The sequence below is a fragment of the Lissotriton helveticus genome, chromosome 5_1 (genome assembly GCF_964261635.1).
Source record: "Lissotriton helveticus chromosome 5_1, aLisHel1.1, whole genome shotgun sequence".
Taxonomy (NCBI): domain Eukaryota; kingdom Metazoa; phylum Chordata; class Amphibia; order Caudata; family Salamandridae; genus Lissotriton; species Lissotriton helveticus.
This window is the reverse complement of record NC_136065.1, coordinates 207,209,275-207,222,471: the sequence shown is the minus strand read 5'-3', so window position 1 is coordinate 207,222,471 and position 13,197 is coordinate 207,209,275. Positions and strand designations below refer to the sequence as shown.

At 43.1% G+C, this 13,197-nt stretch overlaps 1 protein-coding gene across 1 annotated transcript in view; it reads left to right on the top strand.

Moving 5' to 3' along the window:
* The window catches only part of LOC144752426 (uncharacterized), a 1,170,660-nt gene that overhangs the window by 558,752 nt on the left and 598,711 nt on the right, over positions 1–13,197 (top strand). The window contains exon 25 of the mRNA XM_078640356.1: positions 13,038–13,145. Coding sequence (XP_078496482.1) covers positions 13,038–13,145 — 108 coding nt within the window. The remainder of the gene's footprint in view (positions 1–13,037; positions 13,146–13,197) is intronic.

The window sequence follows — 13,197 nt, the reverse complement described above, 5'->3', positions numbered from 1 at the left end:
GAGGTGTGCTGAGGTCACACCCCTTTTTACACCACGCTGCAAACCACGGTCCCACCGGCTCCCCGTCTTCTGCGGGAGCTGGCATTGCTTTTCCACAAGGGGAGCTGCTGACATGCAGCTCCCCTTGTGGAAAAGCAATTCTGCTTTGCTTCATTAAAGCGAGAGCAGGTTTTCCTGCTCTCACTTCAATGAAGCAACGCAGGGTTTGCTATGGCAGGGTAGGAGCTGTGCTCCCACCCTACCATAGGTGGTGGACCCCGGGCGTGTGGGGGGCTCGAGCCCCCCCACACAGGTTCTTTTTTTTTTTAAGTGAGAGCCCTGGGGGCCACCACCTCCCCGGGGCACAAAGCCCTGTGGAGGTGGTGGTCCCCAGGGCTCGGGGGTCTGTAACGGACCCCCGCATTTGCATAGTTAGTGCCCCAGGGAGGTGGTGGTCCCTGTGGCTGTGGGGGGGGGGGGCTGCATGCCCCCGCAAAATATAAATAAAGCCCCGGGGAGGTGGCGGTCCCCGGGGTTGCGGGGGCACCTCGCGTGTCCCCGCTATTACTTTTGTGCATGCCCCCGGGACCTGGCCCACCCGGGGGCTCAATAATAACGAAGCGCGGGAGCCAACACTTCATTTTTTATATTTTATCAGCAGGATTCGCACAGCAAGCGCGAATTATGCAGTTTAAAAAAATTATTTTTTGAGCCATGGGGGTCCCCTTCAGCAGCCCTAGGGGGTCAGGGGGTTTCTACCCTGCCCCCTTTTCTGTTTAGCTGGAGCCTGGCGTACCCAGCGCAAAGCGTTGTCGCCAGCGAGGCTTATTGTTGTCTACTTGCCTTGGAAGTGGGACAGGAGATGGGCACGCGCAGAGCTTTTTGTGATTTCAGCAGGTGTACGCGCGCACGTACACTCACGCGCTGTGCACATCTCCTGTCCCGCTTCTGATGCAAGTCAGCCTCCTGCAAAAGAGAGCGCGCGCGCACACACACACACACACACACACACACACACACACACACCCACCCCACCCCCCACACCCCAACCCCCACGGTACAACTAAGCCCCACTCACCTGGCTCTTTTGTCGCTGCACTGCTACAGACTCCGTCACGCTCCGGACTCCCCTGGTGTTATCTCCGCCGCATCACCTGGCACACGCGGGGCTTCCGTCACTCATGGGAGGCCCGCACTTGCATCGGCGGCTTCAGCCGCCACTTCTGCTCCTCCTTACGTCTGCAGCGACCACGGGGCTCTCCCTCAGGCATGGGAACCCGCGTCACCACTGCTCCTCTCGGCCAGGCACTCCGTGTGCGCGGGCTTCCCGCAGAAGGCGGAAGTCCCGCCCCAGGGGAGACTGTGAAACACTGTAGGGACGTAGGAGGAAGGCGTCGTTTTAAGTAGGAGCCAGCATGTGGGCACCAAGGTTATCGCTGTTCTTTGCAGTCAGAGGGTGACACGTACGTTTGCTCATCTGTTTACTCCAGTGAAAGCAAAGCTCCCGTCTCGACGTGCCCGTTCCCGGTTGTGGGGAATGTAATCTCTTAATAATCTTTTATATATTTTATATTAATATCGGCTTTCCTCCTGTGTCAACCTGTTAAAGGTTATTCTGTTTTATGTACACGTAAAATGCTTAAAATGTGAATGAGGCATTAAAAAAGAAATCAACTTCGTTATTTCTTTCTGCTTTAAGTTATTTTAATATACATCTTTCTGCCGCTGTGTTATCAACAAAATGTTCAAAGATCCCTTTGAATTTGCCATTCACCTGTTCGTCCTCATGAGGTGGACACATGAGGTGGACAGTCTGCGATAATCGGACCAGCGCTCCAAAGTAATGTGTATTTTATTCACGTTTGGGGCAAAAACCGGGTCTGCAAAGCACTGTTACAAGGATGGATGTTAATGTGGGCCTTGCAGCTTGTGGAGTCCCTGCCCTGCCAGACGCAGGTGCCGATGCCGGTGTTTGAACTGCACGCGCATGTCATGGTTTAGATTTGGGCTTGGCTCTTACTTATTATAATTGTTTCTTTATACCCCGTTATTTCCTGTTCCCAAGAGCCGTAAATAATAGGTGGTGCCAGTTACACAGTCAAATGTTAATCAGTTCTGCTAGGATCTCGAAAGGATGAAAGGCTGATCTTGTGGATTCGAGCATTTGATCTGCAGATTACACCTGATGTCATCACTGGACGCTTAACTCACTGAGCCATCTTGACGAGTACCTTTCTAGCTGGCGCAGCTCCCGCATTTACATCAAGGCGGACAATAGCAATCTGGTGCTACTTGTGGCACTGAGCCGTGAGGCACACTGAGGCATTCCTAGCGCTTCTACTTCATGCCCGGGGCAGTCTGCGGCATCACAGGTCAACCTGCCGCGGGGTCACTGCGGGGCCAGAGACCACCCCACCATGGACATTTTGTGCAGAAAGCGCTGAACCTGGCTCCTGGTCTGGGGGAGGAGTTAAAACTCCATGCCTTGTACTGCGGATTTCCACACTAAGCAGCGGTGCTGGAAGTGAGGCAGGGGGAGCCCCGGGGGCATGACAGTCGAATCTCATCCTTGCAGCTTGTGAGTGCGGCTTTCCACCTTGCAGTTCAAATGATACATTCAGTAGCCCATACTCCCAGCACTCACAGTTTCTTATGGGGGAAAGGGAGTGGCATGGTTAGGGGCGAATACTCTCCAACCCACTCAATCCTATTTTCCTCTGTTCCTCATCTGGGGCAACAAATTTTCCCTGAGTTTTCATCCATTCTGACCCAGGAATCCTGCACGTCACCGTCCTTTTAAGGGTTAAATACATACTGCGCATTATAAAGGGCCACACAATAGCTTTCCAAAGGTGTCTATCCTGCCCATGGACTGAGACCGGCCCCATTCCTCTCAGCCCAGATCTCCCTCTGCCCATCTCTGCAGAGAGTTGAGGGTCGGATACCCTACTGCACCAGGACTCTTCCTTGGAGCAAGTTACCATGACATCCCCCCACCCTCAGACTTTCCTCTCTACCACCTCCAAGGGACATGGGCAGGCTGGCTACTGACTCTAACTCCAGCTCCGCCTCCCAGCCTCTTCCTCTTTGGAGTCTCCCAGAGTGTAACAGAGCGGTCTCCCCCATACTCAACGAGATTCCTCTTAGTCAACAGTGACAGAGTCAGGGTACAATCATCATTGGTGTTATCTCAGGCCACGTGTTTCTCACTGCGCCGGTGTCTCAATGTCTCCAAGGCAAATCGCGAAATCCTGGAGGATCTGGTTAGGGCTCTGACCATTTATGTTTACATGGGTGAAGGGGGAAGGGGGGCACAATGTTATAACATTTGCAATATAATAGGACTCACATTTGCGCGCGTTTAAGCTATTTTCAATGTAAATAACAATGCCATTTATTTATGTTTTAAAAACCAGAACATAACTAAAAGGCATTATCATTTACAATGCCAATAGCTCAAACTTGTATAAATGCAAGACCTATTGCATTGCAAATGCTTGTTTAATGTTGTTTTCACTGTTTCTTGTGGCTCGGTTACCGAGTCACAAGATGGCTGCCAACACTTCCTGGTTTGGAATGTTGGCCGCCAATCAGAGTGAAGCTCATGCTCGGGAGGAGTCGCGACTCCTCCTCGGTGCTCATATATCTATATTTTTCTTTTTTTTATTTCTCAGGAACTACGGAACGGATTTTCACCATTTAAAAAAGGGCTCTTTTCAAGACCTACCTTTTTGCCAAATTTGATTCCGTTCAGCAGTTCATGCTGTAGCTTTGTCTAAATTTTCCAATGGAAATTAACATGGGGAAAACGCGTTTTGGGATCCCCCTATTTTTCTCGTCCCCTGCTTGACAAATCACCCCGAAACTTTCAAGACAGGAGCTGACCGGAGGGGGCCCAAGTTTGTGATTCGTCAAACGGTGCCAAAGATATTGGCAAAAGAAAAAAACGCTTTTTGAATAGAAACAAGGTCCTAACTATAACTACCTACTGGCGACCGCCATTAGGTAAAATATATATATATATATATATATATATATATATATATATATATATATATATATATTGCATTCCAGTTTCTCCGCAGAGATTTTGCTCGTGTCAGTCTCGTGACCAAGGTCTTGGTAAAGACTGAAACGCGTAGAGTTGCTGCTGGCTGAGCTGTTATGAATTAAAGAAAATCTAACCACTGATTGGAAGTTGATCGTTGTTGTAGATACCGATTCTGGAGTGCACGAGCAAAATCTCTGCGGAGAAACTGGAATGCAATTTTGAACGGCTGGGCCCTGCCGTGGCACGCCTGCACCGTCGAAAGAGCGCCCAATTTAGCCTGAAATATATATATATATATGCAAAGTACCTCCTCATCCCTGTCTATCGGTTCCTCGTTGCTGGGTAGATGCAGCGCTCTACGTCGGTTCATGTTCCTTGCGGCAGAACCAAGCCGCTTTCAATGTGGACACAATTCATTCTTTGCAAAGTGAATAATCAGGACGAACTCGCGTACTCCGGTTTTCACTTTTTATTGTATTTAAACCTTCAGATAGATATTGTGGCAGGCAGACACAGATCAACGCGTTTCGGGAGGGTGAACACACATTTAAATTCAAATGATCTTTGCACCACTTCCTGTTTGCTGTTCGTGTTACCCCTGAGCCTTCTGAAGGATGTAGTTGTTATTATATTCAGATTAGTCCCGTGATATCCTGTTTGGATTAAATATAACGTTCCATTAGTATCTCACATATCCCTCTTTTGTAATTAGTTGTCATTACAATTACGTTTTTAGGGTGGCCATGGGGTCTAAATTCTCCCCTTCGTTTGCTAACTTGTTCATGGGGACCCTTGAATCAGACCTCATCTGGGGACCCAGGGGGAAAGAATTCATTGACTCCATTATATTCTGGGGCAGATATATAGACAACTGTATCCTCATATGGTCAGGCACACAGGGTCATTTAGAGAAATTCTATGAGTACTTGAACAACAATAGCTGGCAAATGAACTTCACTATGAAATCCAGTACTGAAAGATTGGAGTTTCTTGACATAGAGTTATATGTTAAGGATGATAAGCTCCACAGCAGATTGTATAGGAAGGAGACAGCATGCAACGCAGTGTTGCATGCTACCAGTTCGCACCCTCCACATCAGTCCTGATTATTCACTTTGCAAAGAGTGAATTGTGTCCACTTACACATATATATATATATATATATATATATATATATATATATATATATATATATATATATAAGTTCAGAACCGGGGTAGGTTACTGGAATCTGGTTCCCGTAGTCAGGTGGCGTGTAAATCTCGGCACCCCCGCCGCCGAGAAATTTCAATTCAGCCAAGTTTTGCAGATTAAGCACCACACGCACTCAGAAGACGTACAGCTAGTTGCGTTTATTTTCCAAAATAACGCTACGCGTTTCAACACCGAAGTGCCTTGCTCACACGTTAACCTCAAATCGTGAGGAACACATTTAAGTACAGACTTCCCAATAGGTAATAGTAAACATAAAAGAAGTACATACACGTCATGTTACAACGGCGGCCATTAATAAATGTCAATACCTCCGTGTGTCTCTATGTAAACACAGTATAGTACATGGAAACTGTATGTACCTATGTAGACAGGCTGGTCTATTGGTCATAATCTCTAAACATAAGTAAAATAAAAAGAAAACCACAGTTAATTTAGGCAGTGAATGTAAAAATTAATGAACAATAAACATCATTGCTCGTATATGTCCGCCATTTTGGAACAGGGTATCACGGTCACTTCCACGTAAGGAATGGACCAACCAGTAATCCAGTAAATTTAGATAAGGAAAACATAGGTGGGAAACCGGGATAAGAGTACATGTAACAATGCTTTTTCTTGGTACAAATTCCCACGGAGAATTCAAAATTATTTACTCGGTCTAGTGCCCGACAGCGATGACCCACCCATAATCAGTCTTAGGGTGAAAAAAACCAGTCTCTACAAAAAAGTTTAAAGTAAAAGTAAAAATTCTAGGTCTGTTACAGATTGTTCCTACACAGAAAATAGAGTGCAGGGTGCAATACAAGAAAAGTTTTTTTGAGTCCCAATAGATCATTATCAAAAAAAGTGAAGGTGAGTATCTTATCTTAACGTGGTAGAGTGTTTCTCTTCATTAGATGGGAGCCTTGGGGGGTCAGTGCAGTGCTCAATTAATAAGTGACGTCCCTCAACTTGCTCCTGGAAGGGAAATTACAGAGATTACAAAAATTATTAAAATAGTTTAAAAACATTCTAGAAACATAACACATTGCAAGGTTAACTCAATTATCATTTCTCCTTATGTAACACACAAGGGGACACTAAATTACAGATTAACAAGAGTACAGTTGGCATTAGGACAAAACAGACACTTTTAATCTATATGTAGATGGGTTGCGAGTTCTTCATCCCAGTTATGTCCCCCGGGGAATTTAGTTTCCAATTCTAATATCCATTTGGATTCTTTTTTCCTCAGAGCAAGCTCACGATTACCTCCCCTTCTGCCCACATTAACCTGTTCAATCACATAGTATCTCAGTAGATCATTATTGGATTGATGTTGGCTTTGAAAATGTCTGGCAATGGGGTACTTGGGATCTTTATTGGTAATGGCCCTCAAATGCTCTTGAACCCTTTTCTTTGCAGTGCAAGACGTACTCCCCACATACTTTTTATGACAAGGGCATTCCAAAACATAAATCACATAGGTAGAGCTACAAGTTAAAAATTGTTTGATTTGCCATCTTTTGTCATTGCCTGGTATTGCAAGATCTTTAACCATGACACTTCTACGGCACGCCGTACAATGGCCACAGGGAAAAAATCCCTGAAGTCCTTGAATGTGTTGGCTCTTTTTATCACTGATATCTCCTTTAACCAACATATCTCTCAAGTTACGCCCTCTTCTGTATGTTATACGGGGCCTATTAGTGAGTTTGGGACCTATGATGGTGTCTGCTTTAAGGATTTTCCAATTGTCAGCCATGATTTTTTGAACCTTATTAGATTTCTGATTGAATGTAGTGATGATTCTGGGGGATTCTAGATTGTCACTAGGTTTCTGCTTTGACACTAAAGTGTCTGGTCTCAGGACTGCCATTGCTTTAGTGACTGCCTTAGTGAGTACCCATTCAGGATAACCCCTTTCTCTAAAGCGGCTGATGGTGTTGTTTTTTTCTTTTTCATAGTCCTCCTCTCTTGTGCAATTTCTTTTAGCCCTGAGCAATTCCCCGTACGGAATACTCCATTTCAAGGGATCAGGGTGGGCACTGAGGGCATGTAGGAGGCTATTGCCTGATGTTTCCTTTCTATGTAACTTGGAAATCAATTTGCCTTCATGGACCTCAATACTGGTGTCCAAGAATTCAACCCGACTTCTATTGATGTTATAAGTGAGTTGGATGTTATAGCTATTTTGATTAAGTTTGGCAATAAAATTCACCGCTTCTGTTTCAGTACCTTGCCAGATGACAAAAAGGTCATCAATATATCTAATCCACGTGTGGACTTTCCCAAAATCTTCCTTAAGGTCTTCATTTCTCATAATTTCTTCCTCCCACTTGCCCAAAAAGAGATTGGCAAAGTTGGGAGAAAAGGCTGAACCCATAGCTGCGCCGCGGATTTGTTTGAATAGAACTCCATCAAACATGAATATGTTATTCCGCAGGCATAATTTCATCATCTCAATGATCATAACAGTATGGTTGGTAAATCCTAGTTCTCTACTCTTCAAAAAGTGATAGCATGCTTCCATGCCTTGGGTGTGGTCAATAATAGTGTATAATGCACTGACATCCATGGTTATTAGTATGGAACCCTCTGTCCACACAATGGTGTCTATTTTGCGTAAAAAATCTGTAGTGTCCTTTATGTAAGAAGGAAGTTGGATGACATAATCTCGAAGGAAGTGATCAATGTATACTGAAAGATTTTCATTGACACTTCCTATGGAGGATATGATCGGTCTCCCTGGCGGTTCCAAGAGGTTTTTATGGATCTTGGGGAGTAAATAGAAAATGGGTAGTTTGGGGTAATCACGTTTGAGAAAACAGAATTCTAATGAATATCACCAGAGTATCGAGGAAACTTGGAACAGACTTCATGACTGGCAAATAGAGGGGCTCCTCTCTTGGCATGAATTCTGTTTTCTCAAACGTGATTACCCCAAACTACCCATTTTCTATTTACTCCCCAAGATCCATAAAAACCTCTTGGAACCGCCAGGGAGACCGATCATATCCTCCATAGGAAGTGTCAATGAAAATCTTTCAGTATACATTGATCACTTCCTTCGAGATTATGTCATCCAACTTCCTTCTTACATAAAGGACACTACAGATTTTTTACGCAAAATAGACACCATTGTGTGGACAGAGGGTTCCATACTAATAACCATGGATGTCAGTGCATTATACACTATTATTGACCACACCCAAGGCATGGAAGCATGCTATCACTTTTTGAAGAGTAGAGAACTAGGATTTACCAACCATACTGTTATGATCATTGAGATGATGAAATTATGCCTGCGGAATAACATATTCATGTTTGATGGAGTTCTATTCAAACAAATCCGCGGCGCAGCTATGGGTTCAGCCTTTTCTCCCAACTTTGCCAATCTCTTTTTGGGCAAGTGGGAGGAAGAAATTATGAGAAATGAAGACCTTAAGGAAGATTTTGGGAAAGTCCACACGTGGATTAGATATATTGATGACCTTTTTGTCATCTGGCAAGGTACTGAAACAGAAGCGGTGAATTTTATTGCCAAACTTAATCAAAATAGCTATAACATCCAACTCACTTATAACATCAATAGAAGTCGGGTTGAATTCTTGGACACCAGTATTGAGGTCCATGAAGGCAAATTGATTTCCAAGTTACATAGAAAGGAAACATCAGGCAATAGCCTCCTACATGCCCTCAGTGCCCACCCTGATCCCTTGAAATGGAGTATTCCGTACGGGGAATTGCTCAGGGCTAAAAGAAATTGCACAAGAGAGGAGGACTATGAAAAAGAAAAAAACAACACCATCAGCCGCTTTAGAGAAAGGGGTTATCCTGAATGGGTACTCACTAAGGCAGTCACTAAAGCAATGGCAGTCCTGAGACCAGACACTTTAGTGTCAAAGCAGAAACCTAGTGACAATCTAGAATCCCCCAGAATCATCACTACATTCAATCAGAAATCTAATAAGGTTCAAAAAATCATGGCTGACAATTGGAAAATCCTTAAAGCAGACACCATCATAGGTCCCAAACTCACTAATAGGCCCCGTATAACATACAGAAGAGGGCGTAACTTGAGAGATATGTTGGTTAAAGGAGATATCAGTGATAAAAAGAGCCAACACATTCAAGGACTTCAGGGATTTTTTCCCTGTGGCCATTGTACGGCGTGCCGTAGAAGTGTCATGGTTAAAGATCTTGCAATACCAGGCAATGACAAAAGATGGCAAATCAAACAATTTTTAACTTGTAGCTCTACCTATGTGATTTATGTTTTGGAATGCCCTTGTCATAAAAAGTATGTGGGGAGTACGTCTTGCACTGCAAAGAAAAGGGTTCAAGAGCATTTGAGGGCCATTACCAATAAAGATCCCAAGTACCCCATTGCCAGACATTTTCAAAGCCAACATCAATCCAATAATGATCTACTGAGATACTATGTGATTGAACAGGTTAATGTGGGCAGAAGGGGAGGTAATCGTGAGCTTGCTCTGAGGAAAAAAGAATCCAAATGGATATTAGAATTGGAAACTAAATTCCCCGGGGGACATAACTGGGATGAAGAACTCGCAACCCATCTACATATAGATTAAAAGTGTCTGTTTTGTCCTAATGCCAACTGTACTCTTGTTAATCTGTAATTTAGTGTCCCCTTGTGTGTTACATAAGGAGAAATGATAATTGAGTTAACCTTGCAATGTGTTATGTTTCTAGAATGTTTTTAAACTATTTTAATAATTTTTGTAATCTCTGTAATTTCCCTTCCAGGAGCAAGTTGAGGGACGTCACTTATTAATTGAGCACTGCACTGACCCCCCAAGGCTCCCATCTAATGAAGAGAAACACTCTACCACGTTAAGATAAGATACTCACCTTCACTTTTTTTGATAATGATCTATTGGGACTCAAAAAAACTTTTCTTGTATTGCACCCTGCACTCTATTTTCTGTGTAGGAACAATCTGTAACAGACCTAGAATTTTTACTTTTACTTTAAACTTTTTTGTAGAGACTGGTTTTTTTCACCCTAAGACTGATTATGGGTGGGTCATCGCTGTCGGGCACTAGACCGAGTAAATAATTTTGAATTCTCCGTGGGAATTTGTACCAAGAAAAAGCATTGTTACATGTACTCTTATCCCGGTTTCCCACCTATGTTTTCCTTATCTAAATTTACTGGATTACTGGTTAGTCCATTCCTTACGTGGAAGTGACCGTGATACCCTGTTCCAAAATGGCGGACATATACGAGCAATGATGTTTATTGTTCATTAATTTTTACATTCACTGCCTAAATTAACTGTGGTTTTCTTTTTATTTTACTTATGTTTAGAGATTATGACCAATAGACCAGCCTGTCTACATAGGTACATACAGTTTCCATGTACTATACTGTGTTTACATAGAGACACACGGAGGTATTGACATTTATTAATGGCCGCCGTTGTAACATGACGTGTATGTACTTCTTTTATGTTTACTATTACCTATTGGGAAGTCTGTACTTAAATGTGTTCCTCACGATTTGAGGTTAACGTGTGAGCAAGGCACTTCGGTGTTGAAACGCGTAGCGTTATTTTGGAAAATAAACGCAACTAGCTGTACGTCTTCTGAGTGCGTGTGGTGCTTAATCTGCAAAACTTGGCTGAATATATATATATATATATATATATTTATATATATATATATATATATCGAGAAATCCTGTTGAACTGACCGCCACGTCTTGATTCACGCGATGCCAGAAAAACAGGACACGGACCCAGTATTTGGTGCTTCAAAGTTTTATTCGCCCAAAAGTCAATATATATATATTTTTTGTATATATATATATATATATATATATATATATATATATATATATATATATATATATATATATATATATATACAAAAAAGAAGGAGAGAACTCTGGGTAGTTCCCACGTTTAGGTGGAAGGTAGCTCCTGTATAGAGCACCCTCAACACCAGCGACAGTCTAAATTTGCTCACCTCAAATGTCTGCTTTTCTATCAAAGTTGTTAAGCATAGGATTAGCACAGTGCTATCCACGCCGAGATAGAAATGGACAAAGTCTTTTGCCGTTTGTACAGCAAAGTCTATAAGCATAGGATGAACATAGTGCTATCCACGCCAAGCTATAAAATGACAAAAGCCATTTACCACACCTGGCACAATATTACAGCTTTGGATTGGTAAAATACCATCCAAGCCAACCTGAAATGAATAAAAGCAACCCCTGACACGTGTTTCGCTGTCATTACAGCTCTTCAGATAGGTTTAGCTTTGTTCAGACACAAGAGAGCACCCAGTAAAAGTCAAAACAATTCCCTTGCAGGCATGGAGTGACGCATAAATTATGCAAAAAAGAAGGAGAGAACTCTTGGTAGTTCCCAAGTTTAGGTGGAAGGCAGCTCCTGTATAGAGCACCCTCAACACCAGCGACACTCTAAATTTGCTCACCTCAAATGTCTGCTTTTCTATCAAAGTTTTTAAGCATAGGATTAGCACAGTGCTATCCACGCCGAGATAGAAATAGACAAAGTCTTTTGCCGTTTGTATGTATATATATATATATATATATATATATATATATATATATATATCACAAGAAACTCAAAGCTCTGTAATGGGCAAAAATCAAGATGAAAGCAACACATTTCAGATTTTGCCTCAGAGTGGTAGACAATCATGTCCACATCTTGAGTACTTCGAATAGGAGAGAATTTCCAAATTCGGGAGTGCCTCCTGAAATCTCACCTCGCCACCACAGGAACACCACCTACATCTATTGTTTATGAATTCAAAGATACCAATGATGGAGAACTAGTATTATAGGTATGTAACTTTTCTTCTAAAAGGAAGCAGATTGCAATACATTTACTTTCTACTAAGGGAGAATGTGTATAGAGCTTAATTTGTCATATCTATGTTCCTGGATTTCTTCCGCTAAATCATTGCATACCAACATTTTGAATTGCCATTCTTCTAGTGGTGCAGCAAGGGTTCCATAGGTCTTACACCAAGGAAGGAAGATATGCATCATTGTTCTCTCTTGCATCCCAATGCCACTTCATCTGCTGTACTAATGACAGCTTGGATTAGGATTCTTACTAGATTTTTGTAAGAACCCCTATCTTGGTGTGGGAGATGGATGGCTCTTCATACTGGAAAAGAGGGGCCCATGCAGTCTTTTTTCTCATGTTGCTGTTGGTCTTTCTGCTACACTGTACTACCTTATTCTCCTGCGCTGTGGTGGGTCTCCATTGGCACTGCAAGAAAGGCCAGGTACCTCTGCTGTAATTGACTTGCCAAACCCAAGACTTTTATTGCGAACGGAAATGTAGCTTAATATGCATTGGAGGTGGGAGGGACAGTCTTGGAAATGGTTGAGTCTTGCAGACTACTCTCTCTGCTTTGGAACGCCTAAGGCCTCGTGAGGGCAGAGGTTGGGTGTGTGGACCAAACATTCTGGCAGAGAGTCTTAGTGCATGTGTACTCTGTGACAGAAAGCATCCATGCATTGACCTTCGCCAGGAGGAAGAGATGCCATCAGGTTGTATCTTTCGACTTCCATGCTAGCTAGCATGGAGTGTTTCCATGGCAATACTGGTAAAACCTGCCCCTCTGAATAATCACACTCGAGCAGGGAGTTCGCCCTCTGACAACATTTCTGTTCCTGCACTCAGGCTTTTTTAAATGTTCTAGGATAAGCATGGCGGGTAATTCTTATTGTACAGAGTGTATTGTATACAGGGTTACATGTATAGAATGTCATTAATGCAACCTCTCTCTCTTTTTGGTTTCAGGGTTCACCTGGGCCCCAGGGTGGAACAGGTCATCCTGGAATTCGTGGTCAGATTGGCTATTTGGGGTTTCCAGGAGCTAAGGGCCATTTGGGGTCCAGAGGGCAGGAAGTAAGTATCTTAATTCAATTCTTAATTTTCTTACATCATCACAATGCTAATC